We start from the raw sequence: 24846 nt of genomic DNA, 5'->3' as shown, positions 1-24846 counted from the left end.
ACTCTGGATGTTACTGCTGGCACACAACCGTGTGCTATTGTGTAAGCCATTAAATAAACCTGACTTTAGATTAAACCACAGGTTCCGTTATGGAGCGACTTCATGGGAAAGTCATCATCCTCACAGCCGCTGCTCAGGGGATCGGCCGGGCGGCTGCCTTAGTAAGTCACCATCTCTTGTTTCCTCGCTCCCTGTTGAAGTGTTGAAGTGTGTAGACAGATTCCATGGTTGGCTAATTCTGCTCTACTGTTTTGTTTTTGTTTTTGTTTTATTGACTCTTGTGCTTCTGTTGTCTAAACTTACAAAAAGAAAATGTCGCTACTCCCGACCCCAGGTAGATGAAAGAATAAACACCTCATGTGTTTGTTATGTGACGCTACAGATAACCTTTGATTCTGAGAAACAGACTTCTCTCAGTGTGCACCATGGGAATTCACTGTGGGGCCTTACAGGAGTGCACAGCTTTCTGAAATTATGCCAGTTCAGATAAAGGACTTCAGAGTTCAGCCTGTCCAGTCACTGCGACTGTCATACATCATACCCCACACCTGAGCTAATATCCTACACATTAAGGATAATGGCAGGGTATGGTTTGCCATTTATGAAAATAGAAGTATACTTTCAAGGGGAAAAGTGTTAAAATGACCCATTTTTCTCTTATTATTTGGAACATACTAAGAAATGGGGATATAATAAAAACCTGCTAAAAATGGGCTATCAAGTCACAGAGCAGTATTTTGAGTGGTATTAATAACAGAAGTGTAGTTTTATTAAAACACATAGATTTTACATTACTTAAGGGGACAAAGCTAGATGACAAACACAGTATATTTTGTGCTATTCTAATTAATGATAAAAACAACAATGGGAAGGTGAGGTGAGACTAGTTAGTTTAAAATTCCACATATTTTATGGGGAGGGGGTAGCAATGAAAATAGGGTAAAAGGGAAAAGGCTGAATGACTCTCCATTCATGAGAGCAGTTTAACCAAGTAAACAAAGCATTTATTTGTGCATTGTGTCTACCAGGCTTTTGCAAGAGAAGGTGCCAAAGTCATAGCCACAGATATCAATGAGTCCAAACTGCAGGAACTGGAAAAGTACCCAGGTAAGCAACTCAGCCGCTTGAACTTGGGATTCAGAGTCCACAGGGTATTATCAAGGAACACTACTCAGGTTCTGAAAGAGAATTCCTTAGCTGCTCAGCTCCACTGGCCTGCTTTTTAGAGCTGACTCTCTGGTAACCAAGTTTAGATTCCATGAACCTACAGACAAAATCTGCATACTTAAAGGTGTAAACAAACGTTTAGATAGTGTTTCAGTTATCCAACATGTTGAAGGATTCAGTACCTAATAAGAAAATTGTATGTGGAAGTGTAACAGTTGTTTACTCTTTAGGACTGCATTCACTTCTGCACCCGCCCCTTCTAGCAGCGGCGCCCCCTCAGCGACACCACGTGGGCTGCACGTGTTATTTTAAGTTTTCCAGTGGCTACATTTAAAACAGGAAAATGAGACAGGTGAAAATTCATTTACACAAATGTACTTTATTAAACTCCATATACTCAGTCAAGAATTATTAATGGAATAGTTTACATTCTTTTATTTTTCATACTAAACTTTCACTGTCCACGTGTATTTCACTCTGGCAGCACATTTCAGTTCAGGCTACCTGCCTTGCTCAGCGGCCACTCTGGCTAGTGGTTACCACATGGGAGACAGCTCTGCCCTAAATCACATGTCATGATTTGAAACCCAGAGAGATCGCCCAAAGTATTTATGTGTTTGTCAGCCCTTACTGCAGCTCACTGAGCCCAAATCCAACCCAATTCAATTGGATTGAATAACTCCAATCGGAGTCACTCTGAAAGAAATCGAACAGAGACCTCATTCCTCAGTTAGCTGCTCCTCAGAACAAAAAAGGCTACACGCACCAACACAAACAAGGCCTCCGAACGTTGTTACCGTTCCTCCAGCTTGAAGCAGAGCTAGCTGTTACACTGGAAAGTACGAAGGGGAAAGGAAAGGAGTCTTCCTGACCCTCAATTTCAGTCTTCCCTTTCTTTGTTTATGCATAGTTTTTCCTTATATCCAAAAGAGAATAACAGACCATGTCGGTTTAAAAAAACATAACAATAATGGGGTGGCTCTCATTAGAGAACGTCTGGAATTTTCTAGTCACTAGCACAGCGCACCTCTCCCAGCCGCCGGGCAGATCTTTCAAGGCCTCGGACGTTTTATCCCTCCTTCTGGCCTCATTTCCTCCTGCATTTTAGGCCAGAAATATGTGAAGAGACCCTTGACCAACAAAGTCAGGTCAATGAATAATGGGATTGCAATAAACATTAAACTCACACATAGAAATCATCTCTTTTCCCACCACGCTGCCCTTGCACACACAGACAGAACTCAGAATTTCTGTACGTGCGACTCAACCCCTGGAGGATAGAGCAAGCTGGAAGAGCCCACGTGCAGTTGTTACTGCTTGCTTACTGAGAAGCATCTAGGGCGGATCATTTATACCTCCCTGGAAAGTCTTTACTCAGGACATTCATTAATCAATTCGGAGAATGGAGAGAAACGAAGGGAGAGGTGTGTTACTGGGAGGCCCAGTGGGGAAGACTTTAAGGCTTTGACTGCTGAGATTCTTCAGACCCTACTAATGGTCAGCAGCCCCGTGTAGCCTAACTGGACAGGCCCGCGGTTTCCACACTCCCAAGCAGCTGAGTCTCCAAGGCTAGATGTTTTTTCTGGGTATAGGGAAATAGTACCTCTTGTTTTATTTTTCAGGTATTCAAACGCGGGCTCTTGATGTCACGAAGAAAAAACAAATTGATCAGTTTGCCAAAGAAGTTGAGAAACTTGATGTTCTCTTTAATGTTGCTGGGTAATTCAGAACTTTTTTATTTCACTGTCCTTACAGAAAGTTTTCTGTGACTTTCATTAAAAGAATTTTGATAATATGGCCAAATTATTCATCATGAACGATAATATAGTCCTTGGGAAACATGGCTTAATTTTGGAACAGAATTTTTACTTCAAGTAGACTGCCGGAGAAGAGACGCGGGTTCGGGGACTGAAGGCAGGGAGGCCTGTTCGAGATAGCTGGTGCTGACGGAAAGGTGTTGATCGTTAAGTCTGGTGACAAGCTCACACCAATGGGCTTGCCACTGATGTTCCACCAGGACATATAAAATAAAGTGCAAGACTGTTTTCCAGCAGAGAGTCTTTAAAACTAAGCATATTTATTATAAGCCAAGAACTCAGTTTATTGAAATGCAGATGTTCCCAAGTTTTGGCATAACATTCCACCAAGTCCTTTACACTGTTCCAAGCTCAGCGTTTCTTACTAGGACAATGAATCCCAGCAAGCAGTTTCGTATTGTTCCTTTGTATGCAGCACAAAAGGCATGGCTCCATTAAACTTCCTAGGGTGGCACTAGACGTGAATGATGAGACTGGAACTGGAGCAGCTACCTGTAGATGCAGTGACTGCTAGCTAATACTGTGCCCTCTCGGGCACGACAGTAGCAAAGAGTACAATTGAGGCTGACACAGAAGCTAAGTTGATACATTATGAAATTCCACTCTTCTCATGTAGTGTTATATTTGTGCCGCTGGATTGATAGAAAAATCCTAGAACCTTCTAATATATATTTGTGTTTTTTCCTAACCATGCTTCAGAGCCTGGGGGGCTGGGGGAAGCCTCAATCTGGCCATAGTTTATCATGTATTACCATGTAGTTTACCATGTGTTACAAGGTATAGGAATTAAGTCAAAGTGACATTTTGTGACGATCTATTTTATAAACAACCTGCTCATCCCTCTTATAAGAATATATGCAGAACCATGACAAAATCAGCTAGAAAAAAATTAGTTTTTGAGCATTTATTAAATTTTCAGCTAAGAGTATAGAAATGGAGCTTGTGGTTCTTTCTGTCATTCGATTGAATTGGAAGTATAGTCATAACCAGTCATATTGTATCATTAATTACATCATTTTGGTCCAGGGGAGAGTGAAATTACTTAGGACTCCAGTCTTTAGAAAGATTCCTGAAGGAATCTTTTGTGAAGTTTATTTTAAGGTTTTTGTGTTATTTTGTTCTGTTTTCTCCATATGTTAGAAGGGTACAGTAGCAATGTTACTTTGCTACCAGGAGATGCTATTTTCCTCACCTCTTCTTTTCCCCAGAGAATGTTAAATCTTTGCCACGTGGGGGCGCTGTTGCTCTTGAAATAGGAGTCAGGGCAGGTGTGCTGTTCTGATTTAAATTTGTTTTCAATGTTCCCTGTGCACTTGGTATAGAGCTTCTTAGGTTTGGTGACCCCAAACTCTCACCTTCTTCTTTTAAAAGAAGGATACTGTTTTTGAATAAATTTATTTAGTTTAAGTTATTGGGCTAGTTACTAATATACTAAGTGATACTTATGTTTGAATTGTTAAAAATCTTGGTAAGGGATGAGACAGTGGTCTCAGTTAATATGTGGTAATAAAAATGATGAGAAAATTGACTCGAAATCTCGCTAAGTGATCATTCCCCCATTGTTTGCTCACTGCTCCAGGTTTGTCCACCATGGAACCATCCTGGACTGCGAAGAGAAGGACTGGGACTTCTCGATGAACCTCAATGTCCGCAGCATGTACCTGATGATCAAGGCATTTCTTCCCAAAGTAAGACCGTCTCCAGGAGGCTGAGCCCCGCCGAGTACTTAGGGCTCCTCACTGAACACCTAGAAAGGATCCCCACACATGCCAGAGAGTGACGACAGCTGACATAATGTCTAACCTGTATTGAACATTTACATCGAGGCATTTAATATAAATTAACTCATTGAGCCTTCTGGTTTATCCATTCAAGGAATATTAAGCACGTTCTACACGCCAGGCTCCATCCTAGGTGCAGAAGAGAACAGGACAAAGTCCCTCCATCAGGGAGTCCCCTTTTTTGAGGGGTGAGACAGAATAATATGTAATCAAACAAATACGTATCATGGGTGGTTGTAAGTACCATGAAGAAACAGAGGCTAGGATATCAGTTGGCCCAGCTGAGTGCCTGGGAAGGGGGTTCCTGGAACAGGGGCAGCCGGCAGGCCGAGGGGCGGCACACTGACGTGGCAGGCACTACCCTACCACATCGCAGTGCGGAGAGTGAAGAGGGGCTGTGTGGCTTGCCAAGGTCATAGAACTAGCAAGTGGTTGGAGCCAGGGTTTGAACCCTGGAATCTGTGCCCCTTCTTGAATTTTGGTGTCTAGGCACATATCCTCAAGGTGGATGTGCCCCATTGCTGCTCTGTACCCTGAGATTTCTGCCAACACTCCTGTTTTTAGCTAAGCTACAGAGACCCCAAACAGGGAAGACACAGTGTGTGCTGAAGAGATAGTATTCCTCCTGAGTCAGCTACCCTTGAATTCTCCAGCCTTCACAACTCAGCAATATTTTAAATTTTATTTTACCATCATTAAGTACCTTTTGACAAAAAGCACCACACTAGGTGCTCTGGGAGAGGGAGGCGTGAATTTCAAATGAGCTTCTAAGCCCACAGTAGCAGGCGTCAGAGGCCCAGACAGTGGAAGGGACTGACCGGGTGCAGAGCCTGCTCAGTTCAGGACTGTAAGTTGAACCCTTACAGTGAAGGGAGGAGAGCCACTCTCTTCCTCGCCACTGGATGAGAAAATGGGCATACTGCAGCTTCCCAACCCAGGGCCGGAGAGAGCTTTACAGTGACACGGTGAGGCTGATATTTTGCTCTAACAATTCCACCTGATGTCAAGAAGGATCCAGATGGCCCTGGCTGGTGTGGCTCAGTGGATTGAGCACCAGTCTGCAATGCAAACAGTTGCTGGTTCAATTCCTAGTCAGGGCACATGCCTGGGTTGTGGGTCAGGTCCCCAGGAGGAGGCACGTGAGAGGCAACCACACATTGATGTTTCTCTCCCTCTTTCTCCTTCCCGGATGAATGTTAAAAAGAAAATTAGGAAAATTGACTTAGTAACAAAGGAATTTTTTTAATCTACTTATTTAGTGCCTGAACAGGATCTTTGCTTAAATCCACAGAATGTTGAAGTAGCAATTTTTTAAAAATATATATATAAATTACCTGTTTTGTTCATTTAGAGTTCATGAGAATCTGTGTTATTTGGAAGTTGAATGTGTTTTTGGAAGCTGGATCCTTAGCATTGGATAGGGAGAGAGGCAGAGGTGTGGTCAAGGGGGAAGCTCAGGCAGCCGTGGCGTGGCTGTGCCACATGGGTGGGGCTCGTTTGTACAACCAGCCCAAGGTCTGGAAGGCTTGACAAATGTCAGTGAAAGAAGCAGGAGTAGATGCAGTGATGCTGAAATACAAACATGTACATAAGTGTTAACTTAAAATGTCAAATACTGACTTGTACATTAATGAGTTTGTCTATGATTTAAAGCATCTTAATAATCCACACGAGCCAGTAACACTCATTTGTTTAAATAAAAATCCCACGAGACATTAATGACAGGAATGGGGAATCAGGAGTCAGTGCCACTGGTCAAATCTGGCCCTGTCCTCAGAAGACCTTAGGTATTGCCTGACCTTTGCCCCTAACTCGCTCTGTAAACTGGGATACAGCACTTGTGCCCTCTCAGCATCTTTTTTTTTTTTTAATGAGGGTGATAGATTAGGCAGCCCCTTCCAGACCTCATTGTCTAGGATGCTCTGTGTTTGGTAACCACGGGGCACATGAACTGGTTGGGACTTTCCAGGGGAGGCCAGGATGGGAGCTTAGGCAGATCTGAAACATCAGATGGACAAAACATAGGAACTCTTGTAGGAAATGCTTGTTCATGGATAGACAGACAGAAAACCATTCCAAAACTGGAAGATCAATCAAAAGGCAGAGAGCAAGCTGAAAATACTGTAAGAAGAGGTCATATACAATCCAAGGTCCACTATGGAATGGAAGGGAAAATCTGTTATGGCAATAATTTGCATATGTGGAATTTTTAACCCTTTGCTGTACCTTAGAAGGGCTCCCAGCAGGTAGAGGTGCTTAGAAGACTTTGTTGAATGAATATACAAATCTGGCTTGTCAGTCCAGTTGGAAGTCAGGCGTGGAATCACTGAAGATCCAAAAGCCAACATCTGCCTAGTTTAGGAGCTGAGCTCTGGTCAAGGGGAAGAAAAGGGCTGGGCCAGAGTGGGATGAAGCTATAGGGAATCTTTAGAGATCTTTCCAGCTTCTGCCTGAGTTTCTGGGACATCCGTCCTACGTATTGTGGCATCAGTATGTACCAGGCATTTCATGTTAGAGCTGTCCTTGCCAGAGAGGACTGTTGCATGCATGGGGAGCTGAGAGGAGCGTTCAACAATGGCGGCAGGTACTGAGCTGGCTGAGAAGGCAGAATGGAAGGAGACAAGGACTGAGGGCTCCAGAGTCAGCAGAGAGACCTGGGTTGAATGGATAATACAGGGGACAAGAGGCAGCACCACATGTCCTAAAGTTTTACCCGAGTTACTGCATTTCAGAGGATTGGACAGTGAACTTACTTAATAGCCCATCTTTATATATTAAATTGGGCTGTATGTATTATATGTGTATTAAAAATGGGTTCTATAAGACAATGATAGCTCAATAAAACTGCATAATAAAATGAATAAAAATGGGTTATGCTATTTACTAATTTTGATAAGAATAGCTTCAAGGCTTGGTTTTCAACATCATTGTACTGTACTAACTGTCCAGGTTTGTTTGGTTTGTTTTTGTTTTGTTTTGTTTTGTTTCATTTCGTTTGGTGTGAACCTCATTGCATTATTACATTCTTTATTATATAGACAGACAAGTTGGGGTGAATATTTTCTCTCTGCCATTTTTCTTGACTTCAGGCTCTCCGTGGGTCCTGTTAGTCCACCCAGCACAATGCCTTAGGGTTGCTTTAGAATCTGCTTTGAGGTGCAGTCAGTAGCTACGTACCCACGTAGGAAGAATGCCATAAGGAAGCACAGTCTTGCAGCCTCACCCCGGGCCCAGCCAGTCGTCCGCCTGCCCTGAGCCTGCACCTCTTTGTCTGAGAGCTGCTGCAGAAATTCACACACCCCCACGGAAGTTGTTTGTGTTCGGTGAAGACTTCTTTTAGAAGCTTTTCTCCTGGTTTTCATGATACAGAACATGCAGTTTTTTCTTCTAGCCTTTCACTGGTTCTTTCATTTCCCCCAATTTGAACTCTTCACCACATTCCTGTCCACTGTCTGCCCTGGTTCCTTATGGTCATTTCCTCAGCCTCTGATTTAGTGAGAAGTTAGCGCCCACGAGGCAGGAATTCTCCCCACATCTTACTTCTCCCCCCAAAACATTCTTGGGTACTCCTGTCCTTGCCCATACATGTATTATCTTGAAAACATACATATGTGTTATAATTAATAACATACAAAGTTCATTTGAAAACTTTTTAACTTGGAGCAGCTATTTCATTACATATTCCTTTAGGGTTAGGTCAGGGCCCAGTAGTCTGCGCTTTATTTTGGTTCATCATTGTATTGACCACCTACTGTGTGCTCTGTCTAGAAGAACAAAACAGCCAGGGACCCTCCTTTCAGGAAGTGCAAACGTTAGCATTAGCAGAAGAGTTCTGAGGGAGGTGTTCCTAGGAAACACTTCTGTAGTTGGGGCAGGCTGCACGTAACCACTCACCAAGTCCTTCCCTTGCTGCCTCAGCCACCTCCTCCTCTGTTGTCCAGACATTTCTACATTTCTGCTTTTATCGCCCCTTTCCTAAATCACTGCCTCAGGTCCCAGGGGTCTCCTCTACAGGATACCAGAGCCATCTTTATAACCCCAAGTCTGAACATACTGCTCCTCCCCTGCCTTGAACCCTTCATTCTCACCACTGCTTCGCCTTCCGGGTGAAGCCCAAATGCCTACAGTTCGCCCTGGTGGCCCCTGCAGCTTCGTTCCTCTGACCCTGCACTGCAGCCAGACCCATCCCTGCCTCCCAGTTCCTCCACAGAGCCCTTTAGGGTTCCCTCTCCTTCAAACACACTTCTCTTTTATTTTTCTAACACTCTAGTTTCCAAAAATCAACCCACATATTTCCTCCTGAAGAGCCAGTTCTGGGTGTCCCGCAGCCTGGATCAGTGGTCCCTTCCCACCACCACCCTCTTCTCTGTGAAGGTCTCTGCTGTCGCTGGAGGCTGGTTAAATCAGCCACTCCAATCAGACTGGCAGCTGCCTACAGGCAGGCACCGTGTCATTTGCCTTTGCATCTCCTGGACCTAGCACAATGCCCAACCACAGTGGGAATTCAACAAATACTGTGTTGAATGGAAATGAGAGTATTCCGACATCAGGAACACATAGAAAGGATTACCGTCCTTCCACTTAGCTCACAGTTCATTCTTGGTCTTGCTGATGCTCTTATGCCCCAGGAAGGTGGTAACCCCCTGGGAACTGTTCCTGCCAGAGACGGCAGCTTGAGCCATAAGCTCCCAGCAATGATAGGGTGAGAGCGTTACAACTGCTTAAAGCACTCAGTGTTAATAGCTAACAGGATGGTTCTACAAACCCTAAGTAAATGCAGATCTTTAAACGAGGTAGTATTTTTAGCCTGCAGAGTGGCATTCCTTAAAAAATGGTTTTCTTTTGGCAGATGCTTGCTCAGAAATCTGGCAACATTATCAACATGTCCTCTGTGGCTTCCAGCATCAAAGGTAGGCCTGTCTCCTGGGGTGATGATGCACACACCCACACACCATCCAGAGCTAAGGGAGCAAGCACAGTCCAAGTCACAAACCCAACACCTAACTCCAACACCGCTTCTTAAAAATTGGTATTGCATTCCTTAATTACTAGTCCTTTTGCCTGAGATGTGAACCAGTCATAAAATAAAATTAGAGGATTTTTGCTTTGTCCTCCTTTTATTTCTTCTAATGAATATGGAGGTGAAAATCAAGAGCGGGAAGAAGGAATCAAGAGGGGGAAGGAAACATTTACCCATTCAATTAATCAGAAAAGGTTGTATGCATCACCCACTAAGTACCTCTGCTCCCAAAGAATTCCCAGTTCTAATGGGAGCGAGTGTCAGGTAAACACATGCCTTCCACAGTGTGACAGTCTCCTGACAGAGCTTCGTGCGAAGTGCCAAAGTGCCATCACAGTGCCGGGAGGTGACTGCCTGTGGCTATGGGGACTGCCTCACAGACACTGGATCTGGGCCCTACTAGGGGAAGAAAACCTGACAATGGTTACTGGGACACTTCTCTGTGCTCCCTGTCTAAAGGAGACTGTTGTTTTTTTTTATTCCTTCCATTGTCGAACCCTCCCCCCTGCCCCAGGAGTGGTGAACAGATGTGTGTACAGCACAACCAAGGCAGCCGTGATTGGCCTCACCAAGGCCGTGGCTGCAGACTTCATCCAGCAGGGCATCAGGTGCAACTGCGTGTGTCCAGGTGAGTTCTACCCTGTAGGGCTGTGACCTTGTCCTTGCTGACATCTGGTTGCCACTGTGAAAGATATCTACATAAGCTTGTTTACTCCATGTTTTATTGTACCCTGTCATCGGGAAAAGTTCAAAAGAAAAGAGCATAGGCTTATTAAGATAATTGGGATAGAGAGGCTAAGTCGTTAGGAATAAGCCACAGATGCAAAGGGCTTAAAGTTACTTCTGTGCATGAGGCAACTCCAAACCACATGGTTAAGAGACAGCACAGGCCAGGTCTTGGTGTCTTGGAAGCAGGCAAGGATGACCTTTTCAGGGGAAAGAGGGAAAGTAGACACACTGTTAGGACAGTGGGAAAAAAGTAGGAGGAGCCTCCAGATGACAGAGAGCCGCTGAGTCCTGTAAATCACCTGGGGTGGCCCATAAATTAAAGGGAGGGATTAATACCTTCCTTTGTGCTATAAGAAAGGGGGGCCAGCAAACAAGGCCTGTAGGCCAAATCTGGTGGCCACCTGCTTTGTAAATACAGTTCTGTGGGAGCACATCCACACCCAGTCTGCTGCGTGTTGGCCGGACAGCCTCATGCTCAGGCAGAGCTGAGTGGTTGTAACACACCAAATGTTTCTCAAAGCTAAAAAGGTTTCCCATCTGGCTGCTTACCAAAAAGTATGCTGACCTCTCATATAAAGGAAAGGAGAAAAGCAAAATTCATTATTTGTAGTAAGGACATTCAATTTATCTAAACAAAAGCATTCAATAACATTTTATGGGAATAACTTCTCCTCTTAGTAACTATGGGCATGTCTATTAAGTAGATATGCCCTTTTACCTGGATCCACCCACCCCAAATGAATACAAGGTGCCTAAGAACAATTATTTACTTCCTTTCTGAAAAGAAATTAAACACTGCATATCCAGGATCAAAGTCTCTCTCAGTAGTTCGAAACTGGTACTGATGAGTTGGAGAGGGATATAGTTTCACAATTACCTGTGGTACCTTTCAAAACCCAAAGGGCATGCCAGAATTTGGGGAGGCAGTTGATGGAGAAAACTGTGTACTGTACCGACATACCTCGGAGGTACTGTGGGTACGTTCCAGACCATGGCAGTAAAGCAACTCATAATCTTTTTTGCTGGAGGGTCTTACAGTCAATTTGTAAAAGACTTAACAGGTGTGAAACACATTAAAGTGAAGTGCAATAAAATTAGGTATGCCTGTGATTTGGCTGGCCCCACAGGAGACTCTGATGTAACATGTCAAGGTCTCCCCTCAGGGTGAACACCACCGACTTACTGGTGAAAGAGGTGAAACTACCAAATACCCTGCAAGCTATAGCATTTCCATGATTGAGGTGTCCTGCTTACTTTTCCTTGGACTAGAGAGGTAAAAATAGGTAACACTAATAAAAGCAGGTACACACGGGAGACAGTTTCACTGGGTTTTACATACTGCTGATATGTGGACTTCAGCTATTTTTGGTGCTATTTACCAAATGGAATAAATGGCAAAATGGTTTGGAAAATATGGTTGTTTTAGCAGCTGGACTTTCCAGGAGCTTGGAAAATATGTTTCAAACTCTCTGGAACAAGGAACCAGTGTGACTCACTGAGCCAGTCACACAAGAAAACCTGACTGGAAACAGTTGTGTCTGGGATGGCGCCGGAGGCGGTGCAGTCACAACTCTCCAACACCGGACTCATGCAGACTATGGCACGGTGTGTCAGTCTGTGCCATGGACACAGCAAATAAAATTAAATGGGTTTCAGGCATGCAATGCTACGATGCATCATCTGTATATTGCACTGTGTGTTCACCACCCCAAGTCAGGCCTCCTTCCATCACCATTTATCCCCGCTACACCCTCCTCCTCCTCCCGCCACCCCCCATCCTCCTCTCTGGTAACCACTAATCTGTTGTCTGTGTCCATGAATTGCTGTTTGTTTGCTTGTTTGTCTGTTTGTTTGTTTGTTTGTTTTTGTTTAATCCTTTAAGTGAAAGATGCAGGTGCCTTGAGCACATGTTGGAAGAATATACTTTAAAGAGGCTATTGATGAGAGAAGTGAGGAAATATTATTGAAAACTGATACAAGGAGATCTTTGGTATCGGATTTCAGAAAGTTTATTAAATATTCCCTGTAGTAACATGGAAGGTAGAAAACACTCCAATGAACTGGGTTATCCAGCTAAGGCAATTTCCACCCAGGGTATTCAAAAGTGCTGCCCACTTATAGTAAAATGGGAGGAGAAAGAGAAACTAAAATAGGGGCTGTTAACCAATAACAGCCAGGATTTGCTGATTTTGAAGAAATGACAAATGATGCCTCTCCAGAGAAATGGCAAATAATGATAAGATTAAGAAGTGGTTTCCAGGCAAATATCAAATCTGTGGCATTCTCAGGAGCATGGTCTAAAGATGAAGCTGAGGATACTACTGCAAAATCATTTATTATGATCTTAGATCATGTGATCCCTGGAGTACTGTCAGGCAGGGAAAAAAACTGCCCTCCAAAGAGAATTTACAGACACATAAGTAAACAAAAAAGTCTGGGAGACTTGCTCTGTAGGAACTTGAACTGAGTGGAATTTAAAACTTTTTATTGTCATTCATTTTTTTAAGTGAAACAATTTCAAATTATATTTTTGATGAGAAACATGAGGTAGTGATAAAAATAGGAATTTGAACCCGATAAAAATAGGAATTTGAAACCAATAAAAATAGGCAAGATGAGGAGCAAAATTTAGAACACCTGAATTCTGGAGTACTGGGACAGTCATGCAGCTGTCCCTTGGGATCTCCAGAGTGAACTTGACAGCAAGAATGGCTCTGACAGCACCAAGGCAGTCTGGATCCGTGTACTGGTGAAGGACTTCTACAATTGTATCTACATCTCAGGATGATTGTGAGGATTAATTGAGATAATACATGCAAAAGTGCTTAAAATCCAGAAAGTATTGTGTTAACACAATGTGACTAAAATACAGGGTCCAGCACAAATAATGCCCCCTTTTTATTACAAAGTCATAAGCATATAATTCTGTAACAAAACAATATCACGCTCAAGCACAACACATGACATTTTAGGCAAAATGTTCAAATTACAACTATAAATTATTGCACCCATTTTATTACCCTACCAACCACACTCAAACAGGCATTACTTCTGCTGGATCCTGTATATACTCGTATATATTGGGAATGCTGGGCTCTTCACCCAGAGTCTTTGCCTAGCATCACAAAGAACTATAGTCTGTGTTTTAAAAGTCATAGGAATGTGCCCTGGCTGGCATAGCTCAATGGATTGAGCGCGGGCTGCGAACCAGGTATCGCAGGTTCAATTCCCAGTCAGGGCACATGCCCAGGTTGCAGGCCATGGCCCCCAGCAACCGCACATTGATGTTTCTCTCTCTCTCTCTTTCTCCTTCCCTTCCCTCTCTAGAAATAAATAAATAAAATCTTTTTTAAAAAGTCATAGGAATGTTATTAAAGAGGTTATAAGCCTATTAAATAAAAAAGGTAGGCAGGTGCAGGAAGTCATGGAGAAGGATTTCACTGACTGTCATATCACATGGAAAGGAAGTTTAATTGTCAATTTCTTTTTTCAGTTAAAGTAAGTAATGAAGCTGAATGTCTCCCTTTGATTTAGGAACAGTTGATACCCCATCTCTACAAGAAAGAATACAAGCCAGGCCAAATCCTGAAGCGGTAGGTATATCTATTCTTTTAAGTGTGTTTAAATCTTCTGGTGAGAAAATGCCCTCTTCCTTACCTAAAGTAGGCAGATTCAGAGTCAGAAAGTAGAATGGTGCGTGCCAGGGGCTGAGTGGGTGGGACTGGGGAGTTGCCGTTCAATGAGTTTGGCAAGATGAAGAGAGATCTGGAGATTGGTTTCACAACAGGGTACTGTACTTAACACCACTGAACTGCACATTTAAAAATGGTTAAGATGAACATTGGCCAGGTGACTCCGGTGTTTAGAGCATCATTCTGTGCACCAAAAGGTTGCATGTTTGATCCCTGGTCAGTGCACGTACCTAGGTTGCAGGTTTGATCCCCAGTCTGGGAGCATAAGGGAGGCAACTGATCAATGTCTCTCCCTCCCTCCCTGTTTCTCCCTTCTCCCTTTAAAATAAGTGAACATATCCTCAGGTGAGGGTTTTTTTTTCATGTTTAAAAATGGTTGAGATGCAACATGCCCAAGGCTACATAGCTAACGTATAACAGAAACAGGATGTCCTTGGACCATTCAACTCCAGAGTTATACTCTTTCTTCTGTACTATGGCAATTTGGCCAATAATCAGAAGCATGAAGTGAATAACTCCTATATGCAGTGCTGTTAAGAATAATAGTTCAGGATATGAAACTTGGAAGCCAAACATTGTAGAGGAGGACGCTTGGAAACAGACGGTAAGGGGATTTTGTAGGCCAACGGGAAGGTCCCCAGGCCCTGCGCTGGAGACCGAGGCTGTTGCAGGAGCTTTGGAGGAGAGCCAGGTCAGGGATTGTAACTTAACAGCTCCCTCCCTTCCTAGAGTGGGGAAGTCACAGACCCAAGCCAGGAGAGACCTGATGCTTAAAGTTGCTGAGGGGATAAAGACACAGTACCAGCCAGCAGCATACCCCAGCTGGGACAGTGGTTGTTGGCCAGGACAGTGCCAGAGAAATCAGGGAGCCAGGTGACATCTGGAGATGAGAGAAGAGATGGGCTTTGACTGGCTGTGACCCAGATAATCTGTGCATTAGTAAGGGAGTTGGTCTGTGTGGAAAGCCAGGTGCTTGTTAGGAATGGCCATCCACAACCAAGGGGAATTCATTCAAAAGAGGCTCTCAGCCACTGTGCTAGGAACTCTTGAGCTCAGCAGCCGGGTCAGTGAAGAGGGAGGAGTGGGGCATGATTTGCTCCCACTCAAGACACCACACAGATTGATCAAAGGGGAGCAGCAGGGGCTCAGAGAGGTAACAGAGCCCAGAGAGACTTAATTCAACAGAACTGAACTGAGCCGAAGGGACTTCATATGCAGAGCGCCCAGGCCAACAAAGAGGGAGGTGGAGGAGTGCAATTTGCCCCCACTCAGTGCACCTCACAAACTAATCAAAGGGTTGCACAATGAGGTGGGTTAGAGGCTCTGGCCTGGCACATGTATGCAGAGTGGACAGTATGGGCCACACCGTGCTCTGAGGGTGTGGGCTGGAAACTGGACACCTGGGATTATTGTGGACCAGACTGAGCCCCCATCCTGGGGGAACCACAGGAAAGGAAAAATACAAGCCCAGCCCTACTCTGCCTGCAGCATCTGGGAAGACCAGCAAAACCCGCTTAGCAGGTTGAAAGTCAGCAGGAGAATTTTTTGTTTTTCCAAGTGTAAAACAAAAAGACCTGGAGCTGAGAGAAGACCAGAGACAGATCCAGAAAAAAGTCAGAAGGTGAATACCAACAGCTGAAACAAATTTCACTTTACTATCTTTCAGAACTTGCATTTTCTTTTCTTTTTTCTTTTTATTTTTCATTTCTCTTCTTTCCATTTAATTAATTTTTTTGTTTTGTTTATTTGATTTCATTGTTTGATTGGTTTTCTTTATTCTTCCTCTCATACTGCATTTAAATGTTTCTTCTTTCACTTCACTCATATTCCAGTAACACACTACTCTTGGGCTTTTACTTTTTATTATTCTTATTCAGATTATATATTTCTTATCATATTATTGTTACCCCAAATCCCACACAGTACCCTTCCCTGGTCTTTATCCATTTCACTATCTTCCTTAGCTTTATTATTGTTGTGGTTAACTTTGCTCCCTCATACACTATGCCAAGTTTCTTTTCCTTACCCTCACTGTATTTCACTATCTGACCTCGCATAAGTGTTCTGCTTTCCAAAGTCAGCTCACATTCTTTTCCCTTCTAATAAGAGTCTTATGTATTTTTTACCTTTTATAAAAAGTGGCTAGTTGGGTGCAATATCACAGTTATTGCTATACTTCTCCAAAGGATCTCCTATCGGTTATCTACTTGTTAGTACTTTAAATCCTACAGAATGCTCTCCTACTGTCTTACTCCATTTAGCCTTCACCCTGCCCCTGACCACTTGAGTAAGAAATTTTATCTCATTATTATTTTCTCTCTCCCCCTTTTTATTCTTTCTTTTTTTCCCTCTCTCAACCTGGACTTTACTCCTCACCCTTATTAGTTTGCTGCCCCACCCTCTCAAAATCATTTTTCTTTATTGCAAACCTCTCATAATTCACTTTTCACTTTTCTCCAATATTCTTATACCCATTCCACCTTTATTAATTTTGTTCAACTGGCATTGCTGTGGACCCTACTGTGGGTTTTCTGCAATTTTGCTCCCATTGGCCGGTACCTTTTCAATTTTACTTCAAAATTCATAGTATACCCTGCCCTCTTCTTACCCTATTGTTCCCACACCCTTTTGTGTTTAACTTATGTTGTAAATTTTCCTGTCTCCCTTTCTTCACCTTAGTTCTATCCCAACTCTTGTCGATGCTCCTCCCTCTTACCACACATTTTCTTCTCTTCTAGTCATCTCATGTTCCTTTTGTCATATCATATAGTATTTGTAATCCCTCTTCACATTTATTAATATTAGTTCTATTGCAGTAGAGACTGCTGATGTGGTAGAGGGTTTTTGTTTTGTTTTGTTTGCTGGCGTAGGTTTGGCGGTCTTGTAATATTGCTTTGTTAACCAAAGCCTGTACAAAAGCATACAAGACAAGGTGGGAGTTGCGAACACCAGTAAACCTGCCGGAAAGGAGAACCCACCAACAAAAGAGCCACCAACAGGTAAAGCCCAAGTACAGCAAGAGAGCCCACACAAACAGAAGGAAGAGCAACCCTAGAGCATCCAGACAAGGAGATCAAAGAGACCACACCACTGAGTCCCACAGAAACCCTACCACAAAAGTTTTCCCAACAAAGCCAGCTGGCAAAGCAGGGCATGTGGAATCTCAGAAACAAACAGAAAGAGTCACCTAATATGGGGAGGCAAGGAAAGAACCTGCAGTCAAAAGGAATGGAAGACTCCTCAGTAAAAGAGCTAAGTGAAATTGAAGAAGAAAACTATCAGATACAGAATTCAAAAGAATGGTTATAAGGGTACTCAATGAACTCAAAGACAAAGACAAAGAATTGAGTGGGAACTACAACAACATGAAAAAGGAAGTAGAAAGTATGAACAAGAACCCAGAAAAAATGAAGAATAAATTTTCTGAAATAAAAAATATACTAGGAGGAATTATAAGCAGGCCGGATGAGGAAGAGGAATGAATTAGTGAGCTGGAAGACAAAGTACAAAGAAATACCCAGGTATAGCAGCTGCACAAAGAAAGACTCAAAAAATATGAAGATAGCTTAAGGGAACTTCAGGGCAACATGAAACACAACAACATTTGAATCATAAGAATACCAGAAGGAGAAGAAAAGGAGCAAGGGATAGAAAACTTGTATGAAAAAAAATAATGACAAGAAACTTCCTGAACCTGAAGAGGAGAAAAGCTACACAAATTCAGGAAGCACAGAGAGTCCCAATTAAGATGAACACAAAGAGACCACTCCAAGACACATCATAATTAAAATGCCAAGTTTTAAAGACAAAGAGAGAATATTAAAGGCAGCAGGGGAGAAATAGGAGGTAAAATACAAGGGAGGCCCAATAAGGCTAGCAGCTGACTTCTCAATGGAAATGCTCCAAGCCGGAAGGGAATGGCATCAAATATTCCAAATCATGAAAATCAAAGGGCTGAAACTGAGACTATTACTGTACCCAGCAAGGCTCTCAATTAAAATGGAAGGCCAAATAAGGAGCTTCTCAGACAAAAGAAGGCTGAAAGGACACACCTCCATGAAACTGGCACTGCAAGATATGTTAAAGGGACTGCTTTAAGAAGAGGGAAAAAAGAGCATGAAATAGAGGAGCACAGGTATGAAGGGAGAAAAATGTATAAGTACCTCTCAATAATAACCTTAAATGTTAGTGGATTGAATGCTCCCATCCAAAGACATGGGGAAGCTGAATGGATAAGAAAATATGACCCACACATATGCTGCCTACAAGAGACCCAGCTCAGAAAAAAATACCCACACAGCCTGAAAATGAAGAAAGAATACCCACACAACCTGAAAATGAAGAAAGAAACATTATTACAAGCAAATGGACAGGAAAAAAAAAAAAGCTGGTGTAGCAATACCTGTATCAAACAAAATAGATTTTAAAACAAATGCTTCATAATACTCAAGGGAAGAATTTATCAAGAATACACAAAGATTATAAGCATATATGTACCCAACATAGGAGCACCCAAATACATAAGGAAAATCTTGGAGGACTTCAAGAAAGACAGCCACACAGTTCTACTAGGGCAGTTTAACACCCCACTGTCAATAATGGATACATCTTCCAAACAAAATATCAAGGATATTGTGACATTAAACAATGCCCTAGACCAAATGGACTTAACTGATATATAGAGAGCCTTTCATCCCAAAGAAGCACAATACACATTCTTTTCAAATGCACACGGAACACTTGCAAAGATAGACAACATGCTAGAACACACAAAAAAAAGTCGCAACAAATTCAAGAAAATTGAAATTATATCAAGCATTTACTCAGACCACAAGGGCCTGAAACTAGAAACCAACCTCAAGGAAAAAACTCAAAAACACTCAAATTCATGGAGATTGAATAGCATGCTATTAAGCAATGAATGGGTTAATAATGAGATCAAGGAAGAAATCAAAAAGTTTCTGGAAACAAATGAAAATAAACACACAAAAGTCCAAAACTTATGGGACACAGCAAAGGCAGTCCTGGGAGGGAAGTTCATAGTGACACAGGCCTACCTTGAAAAGGTAGAAACATTTCAAATAAACAGGCTAACCCTACATCTACAAGAACTGGAGGAACAACAACAAAGACAGCCTAGAGTGAATAGAAGGAAGGAAATAACCAAGATCAGAGCAGAATTAAATGACATAGAGATTAAAAGAACAATTTAAAGGATCAGTAAATCCAGGAGCTGTTCTTTGAAAAGATAAACAAAATTGACAAGCCTTTAAGCAGGTTCATCAAGACAAAAAGAGAGAGGACCCAAATAAATAAAGTCAGAAATGAAAGGGGAGAGATTACAACTGATCCCACAGAAATACAAAAGATTGTAAGAAATTACTACAAACAACTCTACGCCAAGAAATTTGAAAACCTGGGTGAATGGATAAATTTCTAGAAACACATAATCTTCCAAAACTGAATCAAGAAGAAGCAGAAAGCCTGAACAGACTAATAACACCTAGTGAAATCAAAACAGTAATCAAAAAACTCCCAGCAAAGACAAACCCTAGACTGCATGGTTTCACAGGAGAATTTTACAAAACATTTAAGGAAGCACTAACCCCTACCCTTCTCAAACTATTCCAAAAAATCCAAGAAGAAGGAAGCCTCCCAAACTCTTTTTATGAGGCCAGCATCATCCTAATCCCAAAACTAGATAAAGACATAACAAAGAAAGAAAACTACAGGCCAATATTACTGATGAACATAGATGTTAAAATCCTCAACAAAGTATTGGCAAACCACATCCAGCAGTACATCAAAAAGATCATATACCATGATCAAGTGGGATTCATCACATGGATGTGAGGATGGTACAATATTAGCAAATCAATAAATGTAATACATCACATAAACAAAAGGAAAGAAAAAATCACATGATCATATCAATATATGCAGAAAATACATTTGATAAGGTACAGCACCCATTTATGATAAAAACACTCAGCAAAGTAGGAGTAGAGGGAGCATACCTCAACATAATAAAGGCCATATATGAGGAACCTACAGCCAACATCATACTCAATGGGCAAAAACTAAAAGCTTTCCCACTAAGAGCAGGAACAAGACAAGTATATCTGCCTGTATCATTTCTATTCAACATATTGTTGAAAGTCCTAGCCACAGCAATCAGACAAGAAAAAGAAGTAAAAGGCATCCAAATTGGAAAGGAGGAAGTAAAATTGTCACTGTTTGCAGATGACATAAGAGTGTACATAGAAAACCCTATAGACTCCACCAAAAAACTAGTCAACATACTAAGTGAATTTGGCAAAACAGTGGGATACAAAGTCAATATTCAGAAATCAAAGGCATGTTTGTATGCTAACAATGAAATATCAGAAACAAAAATCAGGAAAAACAATTCCATTTCATATAGCAACAAGAAAAATAAAGTACCTAGGAATAAACCTAACTAAGGAGGTAAAAGACTTGTACTCAGAAAACTACACAACAATGAAGAAAGAAATTAAGGAAAACACAAATGGAAACATATACGATGTTCATGGATTGGAAGAATTAACATCATCAAAATGTCCATTCTACCCAAAGCAATTTATAGATTCAGTGCAATTCCTATTAAAATACCTATTAAATTCCTATTCCTATTAAAATACTGATGACGTATTTCACAGATAATGAACAAACATTTCAAAAATGTATATGGAACTGTAAATGACCCCGAATAGCCACAGCAATTTTGAGAAAGGAGAACAAAGCAGGAGGGATCACAATAACTGATTTCAAACTATATTGCAAGGCCACTGTAATCAAAACTGCCTAGTACTGGCATAAGAACAGACGCATAGATCACTGGAACAGAATAGAGAGCCCATAAATAAACCCAAGTCTCTATGGTCAAGTAATATTTGACAAAGGAGGCAGAAGCATAAAGTGGAGTAATAATAGCCTCTTCTACAAATGGTGTTGGGAGATCTGGATAGCTACACGCACAAGTATGAAACTCGACCACTAACTTACACTATACACAAAAATAAACTCAAGGTGGATAAAAGACTTGAACATAAGTCACAACACCATAAAAGTCCTGGAGGAGAACATTGGGAGGAAAATCTCAGATATTCCATGCAGCAATATTTTCACTGATGTGTCCCCTAGAGCAAGGGACATAAAGGAAAGAATAAAATGGGGCTTCATCAAAATAAAAAGCTTCTGCACTGCTAAAGAAAACATCAGCACAATGAAAAGTGAACCAACCATATGGGAAAATATATTTGCCAATGATACCTTAGAAAAGGGTGTGATCTCCAAAATACGTAAACAACTCACATGATTCCACTCCAGGAAAACAAACAATCCAATTAAAATATGAGCAAAGAACCTGAACAGACATTTCTCCAAGGAGGATGTACAGAGGGACCAGAAACATATGAAAGGATGCTCAGCATCACTGGCCATCAGAGAGATGCAGATTAAAACCACAATGAGATACCACTTCATGCCAGTGAGAATGGCCATCATAAACAAATCAACAAACAACAAGTGCTGGTGAGGTTGTGGAGAAAAGGGAACCCTAGTATGCAGACTGGGACAGCCACTGTGGAAAACAGTATGCAATTTTCTCAGAAAATTAAATATAGAACTGCTTTTTGAACCAGCAATTCCACTGCTAGGATTATCCCCTAAGAATACTGAAACATCAATTCAAAAGAACCTATGCACCCCAATGTTCATAGCAGCACAATTTACAATAGCCAAGTGCTGGAAGCAACCTAAGGTGTCCATCAGTAAATGAATGGATCAAAAAACTATGGTACATGTACACAATGGAATACCATGCAGCAGAAAGAAAGAAGGAGCTCCTACCCTTCACAACAGCGTGGATGGAACTGGAGAGCATTATGCTAAGTGAAATAAGCCAGGCAGTGAAAGACAAATACTGTATGATCTCACCTATAAATGAAACCTAATCAACAAAACAAACAAGCAAGCAAAATATAACCAGAGACATTGAAGTAAAGGACAAATTGACAGTAACCAGAGTTGAGGTGAGAGAGGGATAATGGGAGAAAATTGGAGAAGGGTCATCAAGGAACATGTATAAGGGACCCATGAACAAAGCCAAAGGAGGGTAGTATTGAGGGCAGGAGGTGGGGGTGGGTGGGGTGTTGGGAAGAGGTAGGAGGAAAGGGACACAATTGTACTTGAACAAAAATAAATAAATAAATAAAAATGGTTGAGTTGGTAAAGTTCACATTAGGTGTATTTTACTACAACTTTTAAAAAGCCTTCTTCTTTAATATCAACTTTCTGATCTTTCACAATGTCTGTAGGTCACAGTATAACAAAATAGTTTCAGTGGATAGGTAGTCACCGTAGCCCTGCTTGATCTGCTTAGTCCACAATTAATGATAGTAATGATATTCTCACATATTTTGTATCATGCATGATTATGGTTCCAAAGCAGTGGTACCTCTGTAGACTCACCTTGCTTTTTACCCTCAGAAGGAATTGCAGGTGAGTGCATAATACTTCAGCTCAGGTCACTGATGTCTGGTATGGTTTCTGGTCACAGGCACTGAGTGATTTTCTGAAGAGACAGAAGACTGGAAGATTTGCAACTGCAGAAGAAATAGCCCTGCTTTGTGTGTATTTGGCTTCTGATGAAGTAAGCATTCCTCCTCCCAGGGAGTTCATTATCTTAATCATATTCAGCCACTATTTGCTCATCAAAAAATGTTGCCTTAGAGAGTTATGACATATATATTGCTAAGATGCTGCAGTTACTTAGACAGATCTGTTCTGATTTAATTTGCTCAAAGAAGGCCACTTTGACCTGAGCTGCCAACTTTTCCTCATTCAACTTTACATGTCAGTAAATCTTGTAGCAAATAAATAGAGTGAAAAAAATTGCTCAATTTATAAAAGACAATTGCTTTCAAAAAAATTGCAGCTTGGGCTACCCTGGTTCAGGGTAAGTCAAACAAATGAGCATCCAAAATTATGAGAGTTTTCAGGTGAAATGGAGTGAGAGTTAACCAGATTTAATTGTGTTTAGGTGTAGGAAACAAAATTGGCATTTGGTCATTTTCATTCTACTGGTCCCTTGTTTAAAAGACTCCCACTGGCTCTTTTTTTTCTATGAACTCTTACTTGCGTGTCATCGTGTATGAATATTCCAAATTCTGCCTCTTTCCACTTTGCACCTATTTAGGAACCAGTTTCTTCTTTAACAGCAGCATTAAAATGGTAAACTAGTGCAAAAGCAGAAACTATGTTTATAAGGCATAGAGCACAAGAACATCCCTCTTTGTTTTGTCTTTGAATGTTACATGATGGGGGAACTACAATGTATGTAAAGAGACAGAAAGGGAAGTAAGTAGGTGGGATTGAGGAGGTGTTACTAATCAGTTAGTTCCTCTTTACAGGAACTTGTTGCACTCCAGGTGGCTGGTGAATGTGACAAATATAGGGTTTAAAATGTTTTAATGACAAAGTAATTACTACTTCAGAGAACTATTAACAACAGTTGTTAATAGCTGGGGAACTTGTTAGACAAATTATCAATTAAGCAAGTATGTTGGCCTTTGTGATTTCTCTGAATGCATATCTTCAGAAGAGCTCATTTGATTTTAGGATACAGCTGATTAGTTGAATTGCCCTTGTTTATCCAGAGCTTAGGTTACCAAATATTTGGAAATGTTTGGCTTGAAATGTGCAAGGAAAGGAACTTTGGGCTTTTAAAGGGGCCCCGAGGAGTCCATAAGTATAACCGACAGCTTGCCTTGTAAAAACACTTGGGAGAATTGGGGTCATTTTTTGGTAAAATGATTGGTAAGGCCCTAGTTCATCTACATTATACGATTGGTTTTCACAGAATAAACTTTTTAAATTTCTGTGCTTATATTATGATATTTTTCCTTGCTCCCTCTTCCATTGTCTCAGGCTTTGGATAAATTTAAAACTAGAAACACAAATTTGACTCTTTATTATCCATGTTTAAGTGAAAAGAGATTTTTCAACCCATACTACAAGAAATCATTTTAGCTTTAATTCCTTGGAAAATGAAAAAATTATGTGGAAAAAAGTTATTTGTTTTAACTCCTTTAGTTTAACACAGATTTATATCCAAAACAAGTATAAATTTTTTCATAGTTTAATAGATTATAATCATTATTTTAATACAAATTTAAAATAAAATTTTTATCCTCACCCCAGGACATCTTTCCATTGCTTTTAAAGAGAAGAGAGGGGAGAAGGAGAGAGAGAAACTTTGATTGGTTGCCTTCTTGGGCAGGCCCCAAATGGGGTCTGGAACTACAACTTGGGCACGCACCCTGACCAGAAATCAAACCTGTGACGTTTTGGTCCACAGGACGATGCTCCAACCAACTGAGCCACACTGGCCAGGGCCATACAAATTTTTTAAATACACACATTTTTAAAATGTTTCAGTTCCTGTAATTGCCTGTGTATATTGATCAACTGTATATACAGTATCTTTTTAAACCAATTTTGTTTGGTAATTGACATGACCACTTTATAACGGACACACTTGGTTATATTAAAAAAGTTTATTAGTGGCATAAAATTCAGCTATTTTAGAATAGTTCTGAGTTTCAAAATGAAAATGT

General features: G+C 41.3%; 1 protein-coding gene across 4 annotated transcripts in view; it reads left to right on the top strand.

The window, feature by feature from the left end:
• Positions 1-24846, top strand: part of BDH2 (3-hydroxybutyrate dehydrogenase 2) — a 28841-nt gene that overhangs the window by 2926 nt on the left and 1069 nt on the right. For all 4 annotated transcript variants that reach the window (XM_045820193.1, XM_045820192.1, XM_045820194.1 and 1 more), the window contains exons 2-9: positions 82-161; positions 1029-1107; positions 2790-2886; positions 4564-4672; positions 9615-9675; positions 10300-10413; positions 14049-14107; positions 22788-22880. In XM_045820193.1, coding sequence (XP_045676149.1) covers positions 90-161; positions 1029-1107; positions 2790-2886; positions 4564-4672; positions 9615-9675; positions 10300-10413; positions 14049-14107; positions 22788-22880 — 684 coding nt within the window. In that variant the 5' untranslated portion in view covers positions 82-89. The remainder of the gene's footprint in view (positions 1-81; positions 162-1028; positions 1108-2789; positions 2887-4563; positions 4673-9614; positions 9676-10299; positions 10414-14048; positions 14108-22787; positions 22881-24846) is intronic.

Source organism: Phyllostomus hastatus, unplaced genomic scaffold (assembly GCF_019186645.2).
Source record: "Phyllostomus hastatus isolate PE091 unplaced genomic scaffold, TTU_PhHast_1.1 phas_scaffold_39, whole genome shotgun sequence".
Classification (NCBI taxonomy): domain Eukaryota; kingdom Metazoa; phylum Chordata; class Mammalia; order Chiroptera; family Phyllostomidae; genus Phyllostomus; species Phyllostomus hastatus.
This window is presented reverse-complemented; position numbering and strand designations above follow the sequence as displayed.